The following is a 19,050-nucleotide window of genomic DNA, read 5'->3' as shown; positions in this document are numbered from 1 at the left end:
AGTAAAAAAATGGGAAACAGCAAAACCTACACCAAAAAAAATCTATGATAGTTCTAATATTCATTCCATATTATGATTTCTCTGTCTCCTTTTTCCACTTTCTTTCTTCTCAGATTTCCTTGTACTGTTTTTATTATATTTTCTTTCTCCTTTAAGGTCTTGGATAATGAAAAATTTTGTAGGAATCCCTCAGTAATGATACATATTATACACATATACATACATTTAGGGAAGTTGTTTTTGTCATTCATTTTATTGCATCAGTTTGTTGTTGTGGTGATTCACTGCAGTGATTTAAGTATATTGTGTTTGTCGGAGGTTAGTTTATCATTAAAGGAACAACTTGAGGAGGTTTTGTTAAGTAGGGAGAGAGAGATGAGTCTTTGTGTGTCATTCTTTTAAGATATATATACTTTGTCTCAATAAATCACTCACTCTGAACTATTACGCTCTATTAGTCTGCTCCAGCCAAAAGAAAGGTTTGCTAACACCACCCACTATTATTATTCTCCTCTGCTTCTGTCCTTACTGCCACCAATGCTCTCTACATTAGCACTGAAAGACTTAAGGTGAGTATGGAGGTGAGGATGGTGAGATGGTTAGCTGTTTTCTCACTGTTGGGAAAGGGAGAAACTGAAAATAAAAAGCATATGTGGTGTGTAACAAAGATAAGGCAAGAGAGGCAATTTTGAGTTTTTTTGGGGATATTAGAGAAATGGAGAGTGAAGATAAGTATATGTGGAGTGTTTAACATAAAAGGAGAGGCAAGATTGAGATATTTTGGACGTGTAGAGGAGAAATGGAGAGAGTGAATATCTAAATGTGTGGGGTGTGTAAATTAAAAGAAGGCAAGTTCGATAGGTAAAGTTGAGCTATTTTGGACATGTTTAGAGGAGAAATGGAGAGTGAATATATATGAAGCATGTGTGGGGTGTGTAATTTAAAAGAGAAGGCAAAAGAGGCATGTGAAGAGGAGAAAATGGAGAGAGAGAAGATAAAAGAACATGCAGGGTGTGTAACTTAAAAGAGGAAGCAAGATAGTCAAGGTGAGATATTTTAGACCTGTATAGAGGAAAAAGGAGGAACCCAGTGAAGAAGGCAATGCTGATACCAGTTAAAGGGAGGAGTGTGGATAGACAGAGAATAAGACGGAGATACGTGCTGAAGTGAGACATGAATAAAACTTGGACACACAATGAATAAAAAACAGATGGAAAAAGTTAACTAGAGTGGCTGATCTTACTACACAGTGTGTGTTTTTGTGATTTCAGCGACAGTTTGATATATATATATTTTTTTTTTTTTTTTTTTTACTTCTGATCTCATACGCTATAGTGGAGTTACTGGGAATCTTCAAGGTTTATTCAGGGTTATAGTGATAGATAACTTCATATGGGAATTTTGTGTGTTTTTGTGATTTCAGCGATAGTTTATATATATATATTTTTTTTTTACTTCTGATTTCATATGCTATAGTGGAAATTACTAATGTTTTATTCGTTAACACAGTGATAGATAACCTCATATGGGAATTTTATGTTTTCGTGATTTCAGCAATAGTTTACGATATTCTTAGTTGATTTGGTTAATATTTCACTTCTGATTTCATATGCTTTAGTGGAAGTTACTGAGAGTCTTCAAGGGTTTATTCATGATTATAGTGAAAGATAACTAAATATAAGAATTTGACGCGTATCAACGATTTTGGTGATAGTGTACGATATTCTTAGGTAATAGTGTATGATTTTGCTCTATCTGTGAGAAGAAACGTAGTTGGGTGTTAGGAAGGGAACCAATCATCTCTGTGGCTTTCGGAGACAGTCACAGTTCCGCTAAGACAACCATGCTTACTGTTAGTCTTGACCAAGGAAAATACAGAGCTTATAGAATCCTTGGTCTTGACCCTTGGAGAGGATGGCTAGGTAACAGGTGCATCTTATCGAGTAATTTATTATAGTGAGTTCATCTAGATAACCCTTCAGATCTTTAGTACACGATGGGCTGTCACCTTTAATTATTCAACAAACATTCCAGAATTTGTTTAACTCAGGTACTGATTAAATATATTCACAAATAACAAAGAAAAAAATGATATAAATTTCCATATATCTATTTTTTCAAACTATTTTTCTGCAAACTTTATCATTGTTTAATAGTTTCCGCATTCCCGAGTAACACTATAGCTGGTTATCACATTAAAACATTCGTTCCAGTTAATTCCAACCGCAGTAAATAAAAATAAATAAATAAATAAATAATAATAATAATTCCAGGGGCCGAATAAGATGCTTTCAAATTAATTCCCACATTTCTCTACCAATTTCAAACCATAATAAATAGCATAACAATTCACAAATACTCAAATAGACAAAATGTAAAAAAAAAATAAATAAATAATAATAATAATAATCCCACGGGCCTAATAAGATACTTTTCAAAATTAATCCCCACATTTCCCTACCAATTTCAAACCACAATAAATAAATAACACAACAACTCACAAATACTCAAATGGACAAAATGAAATAAAAAAAAAAATAATAATCCCAAGGGCCGAATAAGGTGCTTCTCCAATAGACAAAATGAACCTTAGAGTGCCGAGTAGCGAGTGTGAGATTGTGAACGAGCTGAGTGGCGCTTCGGAGGTTCAGGTTCAGTGTATTGGTGCAGTGAAGCGTGGCAGGGCTGAGTAGTGGTGCTGAGTGATGCTGTGGTGCTAAATCTGCTGTGCTCTCAGGCCGTACAGGTCCAGGAAGGTGCTGAGGAAGTGCTCTCGTTCCTGCAGAGGCGAAGAAAGTCAGTAAATAAGTAAGTTATTAAATAAGTAAATAACTAAGTAAATACATAAGTAAATAAGTAGATAAGTAAGTTAGCAAGCAAGATGGGGTATTTTGAGGGAGGTTGAGAGAGGTTGAGAGAGGTTGACGGGGGTTTAGGCAGATTAAAAGCTAGATTTGGAGTATTTTGAGGGAGTTCGAGAGGTTGCGAGGGGTTGACTGGGGATTTAAGGAGATTGAGGTTGGGTTTGGAGTATTGAGGGAAGGTTAGGGAGGTTGTAGGCGCTGAGAGAGGTTTGAGAAGGGTTGAAGGAGATTTATGTAGGTTAAGAGAGAGTGAGGGAGGTTTGACGGAGACTGACGAGGGGTTGAAGAGGTTTGTGGGAGGCTGAGGGGAATTGAGAAGGGTTGTGGGAGGTTGAAGAGGGTTGAAAGAGGTTGAGAGGGGTTTAAGAAAGACTGACGGAGATTGAGGAGGATTGTGGGGAAGTTGAAGGTTGTCGAGAGAGGCTGGAGGGGTTAAGAAAGATTGACTGGGATTGGGGAGGATTATGGAAGGATCAAAGAGGTTGTGATGGGGTTGAGAAAGACTAAGGGAGGTTGAAAGGGGTTGTGAGAGGCTGAAGGGGGTTGAGAAAGGTTGAGGAGGGGTTTAAGGAAGACTGACAGAAGTAGAGGAGGGTTGTGAGAGATTAAAAGGGGTTCAGAGAGGTTGAGGGGTGTTTAAATAAGACTGACGGGGATTGAGAAGGGTTATGGGAAGCTAAAAGGGGTTGAGAGAGGTTGAGGGGTTTAAGGAAGACTGACGGAGGTTGAGAAGGGTTATTGGAAGCTGAAGAGGGATTGGGAGAGGTTGAGGGGGTTAAGGAAGACTGTCGGAGGTTGAGGGGGTTTGTGGGAGGCTGAAGAGGGGTTGAGAAAAGTTCTGGGGTTGAGAGGTTGAAGGGGGTTGAGGAAGACTAAAGGATGACTCGTATTTCTCACCTCCACTATTTCAAAAGGCTTTATTCAAATTGACACGAGTTTTTTAAGGTGTTTTGACTGTTCTAGAGGCAGAGTGACAAGATTTTTACATTATCAACCGTAGAAACACTCTTGAAAACTCCGCTAGTCATCTCTGGCCTTGGAAAACAGTTAATTCCGTACCTGTATATCTGGCAACACTGGGCCGAACACCTCCAATAGCAGCGGTTCCTCCTTCACTGCCCCGGCATAGTCACTGAAACTAACCCGCCCATCGTGGTCTTGGTCTAACTTCCTTACCACGAGGTCTGGGGAGGCGAGGGAGGATGAGAGGGGTTTGGGGGGAGTTGAAGAGTGTTGAAGGGGATTTTGAAGGGAGTTTGAGGGGGTAGAAAGAGGTTTTGAGGGCGTTTAAATTCTTCAGTACTGGAACGCATTTTTACCACGAGTTTTGGGCATGATTAGACGATTTTATTGACATTAGGAAGAGTCTATGGACGTCAGAAGATTAATGCCCAGAGTCTTTACTATTTTAATCCCCATACAAGTTTCTGAAGCTGTATAGAATCACCAAATAGTAATAAGAATGAATATGAAAATGTGTCATGGTAATGAAGAGGTTAAGGGTTGTTTGTGGGAAAATTGAGAGTTGAAGAGGGTTTTTAAGGGAAGTTTGAGAGGAGGTGTTTGATGGGAAGTTTAGGGAGGTAGAAGGAGGTTGAGAGAGGTTGTGGAAGGTTGAGTGGTTGTAGGTGATTTAACGGGGTTGAAAGGGGTTGAACAGAGATTGTGAATCATTGAGGGTGGTTGTAGAAAAGTTGAGAGGGGTTGACGGGGAGTTTCATGGGTGGTTGATGGAAGTTGACGAGGTTTATAGGGGATCTTGACTGGGTTTTAGAGGAATTAACGGGGGACTGGAAAATTTTGATGGAATTGAAAAAGATTGATGGGTTTTTTAAAGAATTTTTATGGGGTTAAAAAGATTGATGGGGTTTTTAGAGGATTTTGATGGGGTTGCGAGAGATTGACGAAGTTTAAGAGTGAGGCTGAGAGGACTTGAGGGGATGATGATATTTTACAGGGATTCAGAGAGAGAGAGAGAGAGAGAGAGAGAGAGAGAGAGAGAGAGAGAGAGAGAGAGAGAGAGAGAGAGAGAGAGAGAGAGAGACAGACAACGAGACAATGATACATGACTAGAGAGGATAAACAGGAATAATGAAGGGGATAAGGAAGACAGCTTAGAAAGAAAACAGGATGCAGGCTTGGGGAACGCCGAAGTCTTGGTTCTCGTTCTTCCAATCCCTGCGTCTTTTGTACGTTGAACTACGAGTAATAAGCGGTATTTGAATGCTTCCGTTATGTTCGTTACGTCACTTCCTGGGGGAATTATGAATAGTAACCGTAATTTCTGTCCATTTTAACCCAGTGACCAATATTCTTAACACTTGTTCTGTATTTCTTCATTCAAAACCCAATCTCTACAGTACCATGACGCGTTTCCATATTCATTCTGGTTACCATTTGGTGATTTTATGCAGCTTCAGAAACATATGTTGGGATTAGAATAGTGAAGACTCTGGCCATTAATCTTCTGACCTCCATAGACCCTTCCTAATATCAATAAAATTGTCTAATTGCACTAGAAAATCTAAGTAAAATGCGTCTCAGTATTGAAGGGGTTAATCTGAAGGTACATTGGTTTTCAAGATGAGTTTAAACACTTACGGACTCACGATCATTACAAGCAAGCGCACAGAGGGAGGGTTTACAGGCAATTGGTCCCTAAGAGATTGGTACTCAGGTCATCTGGTTCACATGTCAACGCGAGGCGGGTGCGGAGTGATACAGGGCAAGAAGAACGAGGGACCGGATTAACTAGTTTCGTCTCTCTCTCTCTCATTATCTATTATCAAACATTTAATGTCATTGCATTAACAATACAAGAAATGATAACACACACACACACACACACACACACACACACACACACACACACACACACACACACACACACACACACACGGAAATAATGAGCTCTGAGCTCGTTCCGTAGGGTAACGTCTGGCTGTCTCGTCAGAGACTGCAGCAGATCAAACAGTGAATTACACACACACACACACACACACACACACACACACACACACTCATTTACACTCGATGATAACAATAATAATTCTGCTACAACATAAACAACAACAACAACTATTACTACTACTATATACTACTACTACTACTACTACTACTACTACTACTACGTTCCCTCGCACTTCCATTCCTCATTCCTTCCTCTAACAACATTTAACCCATTTCACTGTGGAGAAACACCAGGAAATGCCCAGAAAACTGTGGAAATTGAGTGAAATATTAAGGGGAGAGACACTGGGAGGACCGAGCCACCGTCTGTGTTTGAGTTGGATGACACAATGTTGGGCATAAGCACCGGGGCATCACCTTTATCTCATTTAAGACACTTTGTGCGTTATTTATCTATATTCGCGATTAATTCTGGCTTTCCTACACTCCCTGAGTATGGGAACACAAGGGGAGTGTAAGTAAACATTGGTAGACTGACCTGGGGGGAAGGCAGGGGTGAGATGCCCCTGTAGCTCAATATTTACGTACGTAATTCATTTTAAAAATCGCGAAAAGAAAGAAGGCGCCCAGACTGGAATGCACTTCATTTTCTGACGCGGCGGATACTTTAACAAACACCCAACAAATATAAACCGTACCGAGTCGACGATCAACGGAGCCAAGTCCAACAACAGTCCGTATTTCACAGCAACGGCGCCACAAAAACACTAGAATATTGAGAAGAAAAAACACAGCCAGACTACACTGTGTTACGTTTTCTGAAGACGAAAATTTTTGACTTTCCATACATGTAAACAAAACACTAATTCCTCATCGTACAAGGAATTTTCAATTTTTGTTTTGACATAAGTATTTTAAATTTGAAAATACGAACAGCTAGACTAGACATTCTTGGATATCATTACTTGGGTCTTGTTTGTCATACTTTATAAGTCTTGAAGCAAACACCAAAACAATCCTAGGCGTGCTGATAAAAAAAAAACGTAAATTTTGACAAAGATTAATCAGTCATTTATTTTGAGAAACCAAAAAACAGCTAGACTTGATTGTATTATGGCTTGAAACTTGTTATACTTTGCTAATAACAAATTAAATATCAAAACAATACCAACTCCATTAGTGAACCAGAAAACAATGTACTCTAAAGCAGAGAAGGATTTTTTACACGTCTGGTGGCTGAATCCTCCTCCTCTTCCCTCCCCTTCATACTCCACCTCTTCCCTAAACCTCCTTCTCCTCCACCACCACCTCCACCACCCGGAGTCATGAAAGCACCCAGAAACACATGGAAAAGCCGAGAGATCACCCGTAATGTGTCCCGTGGCATTGTTCCGGTAACAGTGGCGGGGCGGGGCCGGGGCGGGGATACGGGGCCGGGGGGGAGCGGTGGTCGTGTCAGGCAGTGTCGGGCTATCGGGGTGCTGAGGAAACCGTGGTGTGAGGTGGTATGGGTCTTGTGTGGTGGTGGTGGTGGTGGTAGAAGTGGCATGGTATGTGGTGTGGTGGGGGTGTGTGTTGTGGTGTCACATGTTGTCCGTGATGTTAACACTACAATGCCACACATTCAGCTATCCTTGTGTGTGTGTGTGTGTGTGTGTGTGGGCGCGCTGATGGGTGCGTGGCGCTCATCAGAAGCTATATAACTTGTTTAAACCCTAAACTACCACTTGTGTGTGTGTGTGTGTGTGTGTGTGTACTACATAACGCACACACACATACACACACTCACATTGTCCATTTCCTCACGCCGAACAGGAAACACGCACTTTCACCTTCATTCACCTTACCTTCCCCCGCAGCCCTCCCGCCCTCCCGCCTCCACCACGTCCTGCTGACCTCTGTGACATTCTCAACCTTCTACTTTTCACTGGTTTTCCCCGATGCCTCACTAACCGTTAAATTGAAACCTCTCCTAATTATCTCATCGTTCTAGTTCTTTCTTTCCTTCCCTTCACTTTGTTCTTCTCTTTTTCTCTTTAATAATTTCACCGTTTCTTAAGTTTTTTGTGATTTTTATTTATTTATTTATTTATATATTTTTGGGGGATTAAACTGTTGTGTGGTTTATTATGTTATGGTTTTGTTGGGTTGGGTAACTCTCTCTCTCTCTCTCTCTCTCTCTCTCTCTCTCTCTCTCTCTCTCTCTCTCTCTCTCTCTCTCTCTCTCTCATCCACCCACCCACCTACTAGATCCTTCGCCACTTCGTCCAGCTCCTCGCCAGGTGGAAGATTGACCACAGTGGACTTGAGGTGGTGGAACATTTCATCCCTCGACACCATTCCGTCACCGTTGTGGTCATACACGCTGAAGCAATCTGAGGAGGCACGGGGGGCACATTGTAAGATGGAATGAGCACTGGAGGAATGTACGAGAGTATGGTCGATCTTCAGAAACGCTTTGCTCTCTCGCCACGACAGTTTTCTAAGGCCACAGAGACGGCTATTCGGGTTTTCATGCCACTTTTTTTTCTATTTGGTTAATTAAGTAGAGATCTAAACAAATCCATCACCAGAATCATAAAAAAAAAAAAAATATCCTTAAAAACACGAGTATCTTCACCTAAATTCTTTGACTATTGTGAAGGTGTGGCGAGGAAGTGTTTCAGAACATGGGGTGTCCGTATTTTAGAAACGTTTTGCTCTCTCTCTCTCTCTCTCTCTCTCTCTCTCTCTCTCTCTCTCTCTCTCTCTCTCTCTCACCATGACTAATTTCAAGGGTACTAAAATGATTAGCGGGGTTTTCAAGAGTGTTTCTCCAGTTAAAAATGTAGAAATCCTGTCTGTCTACCTCTAGAACCCATAAAAACACCTTAAATACTCGTGTAAATTTAAATAAACCCTTTTGAAATAGTGGAGGTGAGGCATAGGTTTGAGTTTATGAACCTTTGTTGTAAGGGGTCTTGTGGAGAGGAACCCATAAAAACACCTTAAATACTCGTGTAAATTTAAATAAACCCTTTTGAAATAGTGGAGGTGAGGCATAGGTTTGAGAATATGAACCTTTGTTGTAAGGGGTCTTGTGGAGAGGAGGAGGAGGAGGAGGAGGAGGAGGAGGAGGAGGAGGAGGAGGAAGAGCATGAGAACACAAGAACGACAGCTATTTTTGTTGCCCTGTCTACATAAAAAGTTCTATAAGTTAGCCTAACCAAGCAGACTTGTTGTAGGAGGGTTTATTTGAAAAGGGTTTGGTGAAGAGGAGAAAGAGCATGAGAACACAAGAATTATAGCTAGTTTTGTTGCCCACGGCTGGTGCAACTCCTACATAAGAAAAAGGAAGAGTTGTAAGCTGACCTAGCCAAACCAAACCTAACGCAGCATAATCAAACCTAGCCAAACCTTACACGGCATAATTGAACCTAGCCAAACCTAACAGCATAATTAAAGCTAGCCAAACCTTACACAGCATAATTGAACCTAGCCAAACCTAACACAGCATAATTAAACCTAGCCAAACCTTACACAGCATAATTAAACATAGCCAAACCTAACACAGCATAATTAAACCTAGCCAAACCTAACACAGCATAATTAAACCTAGCCAAACCTAACACAGCATAATTAAACCTAGCCAAACTTAACCTAATCTAGAAAATGAATAAATAAGACAACCAAACGTAACTTTCAACCAAACGTAACTTTTCGTGATGCAAGTAAGCCAAACTAAACCAATACATACCTAACCTAACTAAACCCAACCAAACAACCCTTTCGTAACCTAACTTTTTTCGTAACATACCTAACAAAACCAATATTTTTTTTCCGCAACCTAACCCATCCCAAGCTAACTTCTCTGTAACCTTACCTAACTCAACCAAACCTAACTGTTTCTGGTAACCTAACCTAGCCTGACCTTACTTTTTTCAATAACCTAATCAAACCAAAACCTACTTTTTTTCGTAACCTAACCTAGCCTAACCAAATCAAACACACACACACACACACACACACACACACACACACACACACACACACACACACACACACACACACACACACACACGGCTTTCTAGTTATTTTTAGAGAGAGAGAGAGAGAGAGAGAGAGAGAGAGAGAGAGAGAGAGAGAGAGAGAGAGGAATAGAAAAGGGAGGAAGAAAAAATGGAGGGGGTTTTTCCTTTCGTGACTTCAGAAAGATTAGTTAATTTGTAACACACACACACACACACACACACACACACACACACACACACACACACACACACACACACACACACACACACACACACACACACACACACACACTTACAGTCAATTTTCTCATCAAGGGAGCCGTGTAGGAAGACAGACATGCTTAAGACAAACTCCTCGGGCCCCACCACACCGTCCTGGTCCATGTCGAACACTCTGAACATCGCCTCCATCAGCACCTCGTCCGTCATTGCGAAGGTTCCGTGCATCATGTCCCGGAACCTGAGGAACGAGGCTATTTAGAATTTAGAAACGCTCCGCTCTCTATCGCTGTTTTTCTTAGGTGATAGACAAGGTGTTCTTAAATGTTTTGCTTTCCCATTAAGACTGTTTTTGTAAGGGTTAGGTTAATAAGTAATAAACATCACGGGTATTTAGAAACGCTCCGCTCTCTATCACTGTTTTTTCTTAGGTGATAGACAAGGTGTTCTAAAATTACTCTCACCACGATGTTCTTCTAAAGCTAAGGTTAATAAACAACACGGGTATTTAGAAATGGTCCACTCTCGATCACTATTTTTCTAAGGTGATAAGACGTGGTAATTTGAAATGTTTTGTTCTCCCATTACGACTTTTTTGTTTTTTCTGGGGTTAAGAATAATAAACGCTCTCCTCTCTCCTCTCTCTCCATTACTTTTTCTAAGCCTGTAGACAAAATATTCTGAAATAATTTGCTCTCACCACGACTTTTTCCCAGGCTAAGAGTAAATGTGTCACTGCAATAAACAACGAGGCTATTTTAGAACCGCATTGCATTCTCACCAAGACTGTTTTTGTAAGACTAAATGTGTCACTACAATAAACAAGAATATTTAGAAACGCTTTGGTCTCTCACCATGACTGTATTTCCAGGGTTAAGAATAAACCTGTAACTGTGACGAACTGTAAGAGTATTTAGAAAAGCTTTGGTCTCTCACAACTGTTTTATCTAAGACTAAGAAATGTGTAAGTGCAATAAGCAACGAGAGGATGTATATAGAACCTTTGCTCTTTTTTCCAAGATTACAGAGATGGTTAGCTGGGCCCTCTTGTGTTTTTTCCTGTTAATAATGCAGAGTCAACATTTCATATCGATAAACAACAAAAGTAATTAAAAGTGCAGAGATGGTTAGTTCGTTTGTCAAGTGTGTTTTTCCTGTTTAATATGTTTTCAAGGCTATATAAATCGTTAGTTGTTTAAAAAAATGTGTTTCTTCTGTTGATAATATAAAAATCTTGTTAATTTGTTAGTAAAACCACTAAAAAACATTCTTGAGAGCCCGTGTCACTTCACCACCAAGGCCAAAGAGGTGACTATTATATGACAATTATAGCAGGGTTCTCAAGACTGTTTCTCCTGTTAACACTGTAGGAATCTTGTCAATCTGTCACACGTGGTATATAGTTACTGGTGCAAAGACAATACCTCAGTACACACACACACACACACACACACACACACACCTATTGCCGTCCATGCGGGGTGCTGTGCTTGTTGGGTCATGTAGAGTCAGTAATGCATCCACCTCCTCGCACGTGACTGTAGAGAGAGAGAGAGAGAGAGGGAGAGGGAGAGGGAAGTAGGGCATTAATATCACATGTGTTATTGTTTTAAATTGTCATCACTTAGTTTATTTTCATTCTCTCTCTCTCTCTCTCTCTCTCTCTCTCTCTCTCTCTCTCTCTCTCTCTCTCTCTCTCTCTCTATCTATCTTTATCTTTATCTTTATCTATCTATCTGTCTGTCTGTCTGTCTGTCTGTCTCTCTCTCTCTCTCTCTCTCTCTCTCTCTCTCTCTCTCTCTCTCTCTCTCTCTCTCTCTCTCTCTACTTACAATGTGTGTTTCTCGCAATCTTCTCTGCCAGTTTTGAATATCCTTTGTATGTTGTGTTCTTTGCCATGTTGTTGTTGTTGTTGTGGTGGTGGTGGTGGTGGTGACAAGTGATGAATGGAGTGGTAGTACTGTGGTGGTGGTGGTGGTGGTGCTGGTGATGGTGCGGTGGAGATACTGTTGGTGGTGGTGGTAGCGGCGGTGGTGGTGGTGGTGGTGGTGGTGGTGATCAGCTGATGTTTGTTTACACTGGTTGCCATGGAGACGAGAAGGTGATGGTGCGTAGTGGTTAATATTCATACACATTTTTTTACTAGCAGGATAAAAGATAGCGACTTGAACGCTCTCTCTCTCTCTCTCTCTCTCTCTCTCTCTCTCTCTCTCTCTCTCTCTCTCTCTCTCTGTTTAAACTGAAAAATTAAGAGATGAAAAACGTGAAGCAATACAAAAAAAAAATAATGGAAAATAAGTAACTTGAATACTTAAACAACAACAACAACAACAACAACAACAACAACTACTACTACTACTACTACTACTGCTAGCATATACTGACTGATCTTCGGGTAGGACTGAGACCACATCACACACCCCACACACCGGGAAAGCGAGGCCACAACCCCTCCAGTTACATCCCGTACCTACTTACTGCTAGGTGAACACACACTACACATTAAGAGCCGCGCCCATCGTCCATATCGATCCTGGGACTCGAACCTGGGTCCTCTTGGTTGTGAGGCGAGTGTGCTAACTACTATACTACTGTGTGTGTGTGTGTGTGTGTGTGTGTGTGTGTGTGTGTGTGTGTGTGTGTGTGTGTGTGTGTGTGTGTCATTGTCTGTTTGTTTGTTTTGCCACCTGTCTGCTAATTTTTCTGGTTCGTGTGTGTTTTTGTCTGTTTGTCTGTTTGTTTGTTTTGATGTTTTTTTGTTTATTTTTCTTTATTTCTTTTTTAATTTTCTTTTTTTCTTTTCTTTTTATTCATTTGCTTTTTTCTCTAATTTTTTCTTTTACGTTTTTTTTACATTCTTATTTTTTCTTTTCTTTTCTTTCTTATTGTTTTATTCTTATTTTTCATTTTATTCTTTTTTTTAGTTTATTCATTTCATTTAGTTTCAATTTTCTTTCCTTTCCTTGTTTTTCTATTATTTTTCCTTTTTTTCATGCTTTGATTTTTTTCTTTATCTTTTTCTTTGTTTATTTAATTTTATTCCAGTTTTTATTATTTTTTTTCATTTTTCTTATTATTTTTCCTATTTTTTGCTTTGCTTTTTTTCTTTTTTCTTTTTCTTTTTTCTTGTTTCCATTTTCTTTATTTTCATTCTTTTCTTTTTTCAATTTTTTTCCTCATTTATTTAATTTAATTTGAAGGAATAAGAGGACGTGAATAAACAATAGGAGAAAAAATAAGAAAAATGAAATAAAAGAAACCAGAGAGAGAGAGAGAGAGAGAGAGAGAGAGAGAGAGAGAGAGAGAGAGAGAGGCGGTAGGTCAGCAAAGATAAACAGTGAAAAAGACAAATTGGAACAGGTCCATGTCAGGGGGAGGGGACAAGCAGGTGTGCTCCTCCATCTATTTATCAAGTAAGCCAGGTATTCACGCGTGGACAGGTATGTTAAGGCAGATGTGGAGCCGGAAATTGAATATGTGTGTGTGTGTGTGTGTGTGTGTGTGTGTGTGTGTGTGTGTGTGTGTGTGTGTGTGTGTGTGTGTGTGTGTGTGTAAATATTGGCTTAATCCTTGGTGAGCTGTACAACTATTAGGGAAGAAAAATTAAGTTAATCTAATCCTTTTTAAGCTATTCAGTTATAAAGAAGTATTGATTTGATCGTTCTTAACCCCTTCAGTACCATGACGCGTTTCAATATTCATTCTGCTTACTATTTGGTGAGTTTATACAGCATCAGAAACTCATATGGGGGATTAAAATCGTGGAGACTGTGGCCATTAATCTTCTGACATCCATAGATCCTTCCTATTGTCAATAAAATGGTCTAATCGTACACATATCTCAAGGTAAAAATGTGTCCCAGTACTGAAGGGGTAAAGGTGTACAAATATTAAGAATGAAGGGAGTTACAGTAATTAACTTCTTGCAGAGCTGAACAAATATACAGGAGGAGAAATGTATTGCTTTGGTCGTTGTTAACCTGTACGAATGTTAGGATGGTAGTACCAGTTATGTAATTCTTGCTCAGCTGTACAAATATATGTATAGGAGGAGAAAAAGTGAGTATTAATCTAGTCTTTTGTTAAGCTGTACAACTATATAGAAAAGGAAGTTAGGTTAGGTTAGGTTTACTTTTTAGTTAAGCTGGACAACTATAAAGAGAGAAGTTAATTTACTCCTTGCTAAACTGCAGAATGAATGAGAAGGAGATGGAGTTTAATCCTTTGCTAGGCTGTACAAATAAACAATAAGAATAACGCTAATTTAATCCTTGCTAAGCTACACACATATACATAAGAGAAGAAAAGATAAGGTTAATTAAATCTTCAATAAACCACATAAACACGAATTTAAGAGAGACTCGAGTACACAAATAAGGTTTTAAGAGCTTTAGATTATCGGGGAGAAGAATATCGAACAATGAAAGGGTTAGTGAAGTCGTGAATATGTGGTGATGAGAAAATAACAATTGAAATATTTGAGGTCAGTTAGATATAAGAACCTCACATCAAATAACTAATATAATCCAACCCTGCTTATTGTTTCGTTTAGGTGCTAGATACAGTAACTTTGAAAGGCTTAATCGAATGGTGAATATGTGGTAATAAAATGTAGCCTAATAGTTGATATATTTGAGGTCAGTTAGATATAAACACCTTACACCAATTAACTAATGTAATCCAACCCTGCTTATTGTTTTGTTAAAGTGCTATATACAGTAACTTTGAAAGGCTTAGTCGAATTGTGAATATGTGGTAATAAAATGTAGCCTAATAGTTGAAATATTTGGGGTCAGTTAGATATAAACACCTTACACCAATTAATTAATGCAATCCAACCCTGCTTATTGTTTTGTTAAAGTGCTATATACAGTAACTTTGAAAGGGTTAGTCGAATTGTGAATATGTGGTAATAAAATGTAGCCTAATACACCTTACACCAATTAACTAATGCAATCCAACCCTGCTTATTGTTTTGTTCTCATAGTGCTAGTAACAGTGAAAGGGTGTTGGAATCCTTGATATGTGGTAATGAAGAGTAAAAATTGAAAGAGTTCAGGTCAGATTAACTAATATAATCCAACTCTGCTTATTGTTTTGTTGTCATATTGCTAGTAATAGTGAAAGAGTGAAGGAGTATTGGAATCGTGAATATGTTGTAATGAAAGAGTTGAAACATTTGAGGTCAGTTAGATAATCACCTCGCATCAATTAACTAATGTAATCCAACCCTGCTTGTTGTTTTGTTAAAGCGTTAAATATGATAACTTTGAAAGGTTTAGTTAATGAAATCGTCAATACGTGGTGATGAAAAGTAACAATTGAAGTATTTGAGGTCAGTTTGATACAAGCACCTCGCATCAATTAACTAATATAATCCAAACATGCTTATTGTTTTGTTCTTGTAGTGTAACTTTTTCTTTGACCCCTTCTGTGCCAAGATACATTTCCGAAATAATTGTGGTGACTATTTGGCGATTTTATACAGCTTCAGAAACTCGTGTGGGGGATTGAGATAGTGAAGACTGTGGCCATTAATCTTCTGACCTCCATAGACCCTTCCTGACGTCAATAAAATGGTCTAATCGTACACAAATCTCAAAGTAAAAATGTCCTAGTACTGAATGGGTTAAAATAGTGAAGACTGTGGCCATTAACCTTCTGACCTCCATAGACCCTTCCTGATCTCAATAAAATGGTCTAATCGTACACAAATCTCAAAGTAAATATGTGTCCCAGTACTGAGGTGGATAAACATTACATCTTAATTTATATACTTTTTCTTTGTTTTGTGGTGCCTTGGGTTTCCTCTTTGGTCTCTTTCCTTTCTTTTCCTCTTACTCGTAGATAAAATGCCTCGTCAGGTCCAGAAGGGTTTATTACTATTTGTTCCTTCCTTTGTGTTCCTTTGAGTTCCTTTCCTTTCTCTATTTGTAAAAGTAATATTTTTTTTTTCGTCTTTTTTCTAGTATTGTTCTTTGTTTTTTTTTTGTATAGTAGTAGGTATTTCTCTCTCTCTCTCTCTCTCTCTCTCTTCATTATATCCTATCTTTATCATTTTTTCCACTCATTAACTTGCCTTTCTTTTAAATATCTTCCCTTCTTCCACATTTTATATCTTTATTTATTTTCTTTCACACTAAAATATCTTCTTCGCTTCATATTTTCCTTTCTTTATGCGTATTTAGATCTTTTTCCCCTTGTTCCTTTAAGATTCGTACCTCTCTCTCTCTCTCTCTCTCTCTCTCTCTCTCTCTCTCTCTCTCTCTCTCTCTCTCTCTCTCTCTCTCTCTCTCTCTCTCTCTCTCTATAGGTCAGTGGCCCCATACATACATACATAGTGTAGCTCTGTTAGCCCTTCCTCAAACGTGGCATACTCCCCCTTCTATCACCATACATCCCCCTATCCTCGTCCTTCCTCCCTCCCTTCCTTCCTTCTTTCCTTCCTTCCTTCCTTCCTTCTATATCTTCTGTTTCTTTCTCCTTTCTCTTATCTATTTCAAAGCTGTTTTTCAATGTTTTTGCCTATATTCTACTTATTTTTCTTGTTATCTTTTATTTATCCTTGTTATCTTTAGTTTCTTTCTTCTTGTTCTCTTTTTTTTCCTTTTTATTCTTGTTTTTTTCCTCATAAAATCTTCTTGTCTCCTCTTATTCTTTCTTTTTATCTTCTGTTATCGTTTTTTTTCTCCGTTTTCGTTCTTTTTTTCCTTTTCTAAAATCTTTCTGTCTATTCTTGTTCTTTCTTTTATCGTCTTTGTTAATGCTGTTCTCTTCTTCTTCGTTCTCCTTTTTCTTTCTTCTTTCTTTGTTTTGCTGTCATCTCTTATCTTTCTAAAATCTTCCCTTCTTGCTCTCTTCCTTGTTCTCCTTTTTCCTTCTTCTTCTTGCCTTTGTCTTCCTGTCATCTCTTATCTTTCTAAATGTTCCTTTCTTTGCTTTCTTCCTCTTTCTTCAATTAGATCTTCCTCCTCACCTCTTTGTTCCTCTTTTAAACTTCATCTCACATCCTTCTTATAACTTCTCTCTCGTTTTCCTACTTTTCCTCCTTCTCATTCTTTATCTATCTTCTTTGCTCCTCTTCCTTATCCTTTAAAACACTATTCATCTTTATCCTCCTCCTTATTTATCTTCCTCGTCACTTTGGTTTCCATCCCTATCCGTTCTTTATCTATCTTCTTTGCTTCTCTTCTCTCTCCTCTATAACACTATTCTTCTTCCTCCTTCTCGTTTATTTATCTTCTTCGTCATTTTAGCTCTCTTCCCTATCTTCTGAAACCTTACATTTGATTTAACCTCTGTAGTAGCATGACGCATTTCCATATTCATTCTACTTACTATTTGGTGATTTTGTACAGCTTCAGACACTTATGTGGAGATTAAAATGGGGAAGTCTCTGGTCATTAATCTTCTGACCTCCGTAGAGCCTTCCTTCCCAGCTTTTCCCTATTCGAGGTCGCCGTTGTGAATGAGCCTTCTCCACGTATTTCTGTTGTTTGCCATCTCTGGATTTATATTTTTCTCCCTAAGATCTCCGTTTATGCAGTCAATCCATCTTCGTTTGGGCCGTCCTCTTCTTCTAACTCCCTGCACTTCCATTTCCATGATCTCCCTTCCTACGTGGTCTTCGCCAACTCTTCTTCTCAAGTGTCCATACCACCTCAACCTTGACTCCTGGATCTTCTTGGAGACTTCAACTACTTTCACTGTGCCTCTTATGTACTCATTCCTAATTCGGTCTGTTCTGGTGACTCCTACCATCCATCTCAACATCTTCATCTCCGCCACATCCATCTTCCTCTCTTCGATCTTCTTCAAAGGTGCTGCTTCCAGCCCATACATCAAAGCAGGTCTGACGACTGCTTTGTGGACTTTGCCCTTCACTCTTACTGGTACCCTTCTATCGCATATCACACCCGAAACTTGCCGCCAATTGTTCCAGCCACACTGAATCCGGAAGTTCACTTCTTTTTCCATTTCCACTGTCTCGTCTACCATTGATCCCAAGTACTTAAATGTTTTCACTCTCTTCAACTTTTCACCATTCAGTCTAATTGTGGCCTGTTGGTCGCCCCTTGTATCCGTCGTAAAATATTCAGTTTTGGCCCTACTTATCCTCATTCCTCTGCTTTCCAAAGCAACTCTCCATTCTTCTAATTTTCTTTCCAGCTGTCCTCTACTTTCGGTCACTAAGACGATGTCATCAGCATATAATACACACCAGGGTGGTTCCTCTCTGACATTTTCAGTTATGACATCGAACACTATGTTGAATAGTAGTGGGCTTAGTGCCGATCCTTGGTGTAAGCCGACTTTCACCTGAAAGCTATCCGTTGTGCCATCCGTACTCCGAACTCTAGTTGTAACATTCCTGTAGCATTCTTGGACAATTCTGACTTACTTTTCTGGCACTCCTCTTTCTCTCAGGCTTCTCCATACTTCCTGCCGTGGGATCCTATCATACGCTTTCTCTAAGTCAATGAAAACCATATGCAGTACTTTCTGTTTTTCCCGATGCTTTTCCATACTCTGTCGGAGTGCGAAGATTCCGTCGACTGTCCCAAATCCCTTCATAAATCCTAGCTGTTGCCGTCCGACACGTACCACCTGTCTCAGTCTACTGTCCAACACCCTTTCAAATAGAGCCTTCCTAATGTCAATGATATCGTCTAATGACACCAAAAACTCATATTAAAAAGCGTCCCAGTACTGAAGGGATTATTTTTTTTCAATCTTCGTAGACCTCATCTATTTTCCTCTTCCTCCTGTACACTTCCGCTTCCGCTTGACCCCTCACTATTACACCTGCATAAAGCTGGACAAAGGTAAAACAGGTGTGGGCCGTTCAGCCTCCTATACATCTGAGAGAGAGAGAGAGAGAAAGAGATCTGGTATATAAGGCCTCAGTACTCGCTGATCCACACACAGCTTATTCCCCTTCGCTCGCTGCTTTCATTCCCTCCTATCCTAACCATGGGCTGGGCATCACTGGCTCTGGGGCTCCTTGTCCTAATCTCTGCGTCCTATCAGGTAAAAGATTTGTAGAT

The 19,050-nt window shown here is 39.4% G+C and overlaps 2 protein-coding genes across 2 annotated transcripts; both read right to left on the bottom strand.

The window, feature by feature from the left end:
- Positions 1 to 1,318: 1,318 nt before the first annotated feature.
- On the bottom strand, positions 1,319 to 12,000 carry LOC123498440 (EF-hand calcium-binding domain-containing protein 1-like). The gene is made up of 6 exons (XM_045245547.1): positions 11,836 to 12,000; positions 11,466 to 11,541; positions 10,081 to 10,244; positions 8,018 to 8,149; positions 3,924 to 4,048; positions 1,319 to 2,779 (listed from the first exon to the last, which is right to left on the bottom strand). Exons 1-6 carry the CDS (start codon positions 11,900 to 11,902, stop codon positions 2,717 to 2,719), a joined length of 627 nt encoding a protein of 208 aa, XP_045101482.1. The 5' UTR covers positions 11,903 to 12,000; the 3' UTR covers positions 1,319 to 2,716.
- Positions 12,001 to 17,449: 5,449 nt separating this feature from the next.
- On the bottom strand, positions 17,450 to 18,336 carry LOC123519384. Its single transcript, XM_045280660.1, has one exon. It carries the CDS (start codon positions 18,122 to 18,124, stop codon positions 17,450 to 17,452), a length of 675 nt encoding a protein of 224 aa, XP_045136595.1. The 5' UTR covers positions 18,125 to 18,336.
- Positions 18,337 to 19,050: the final 714 nt, after the last annotated feature.

The sequence above is a fragment of the Portunus trituberculatus genome, chromosome 7, assembly GCF_017591435.1.
Source record: "Portunus trituberculatus isolate SZX2019 chromosome 7, ASM1759143v1, whole genome shotgun sequence".
Lineage (NCBI taxonomy): Eukaryota > Metazoa > Arthropoda > Malacostraca > Decapoda > Portunidae > Portunus > Portunus trituberculatus.
The sequence above is the reverse complement of the archived record's forward strand: the minus strand, read 5'-3'. Positions and strand labels throughout refer to the sequence as shown.

Bases quoted from the DNA above. Each gene is read 5' to 3' on its own strand.
- LOC123498440 (XM_045245547.1), bottom strand. From the start codon at position 11,902: ATGGCAAAGAACACAACATACAAAGGATATTCAAAACTGGCAGAGAAG. The intron at 11,542-11,835 runs GTAAGTAGAGAG...CTCTCTCTACAG, and splicing joins GATTGCGAGAAACACACATT to TCACGTGCGAGGAGGTGGAT. The intron at 8,150-10,080 runs GTAAGTGTGTGT...GTGCCTCCTCAG, and splicing joins CCTTGATGAGAAAATTGACT to ATTGCTTCAGCGTGTATGAC.
- LOC123519384 (XM_045280660.1), bottom strand. From the start codon at position 18,124: ATGAGGATAAGTAGGGCCAAAACTGAATATTTTACGACGGATACAAGG.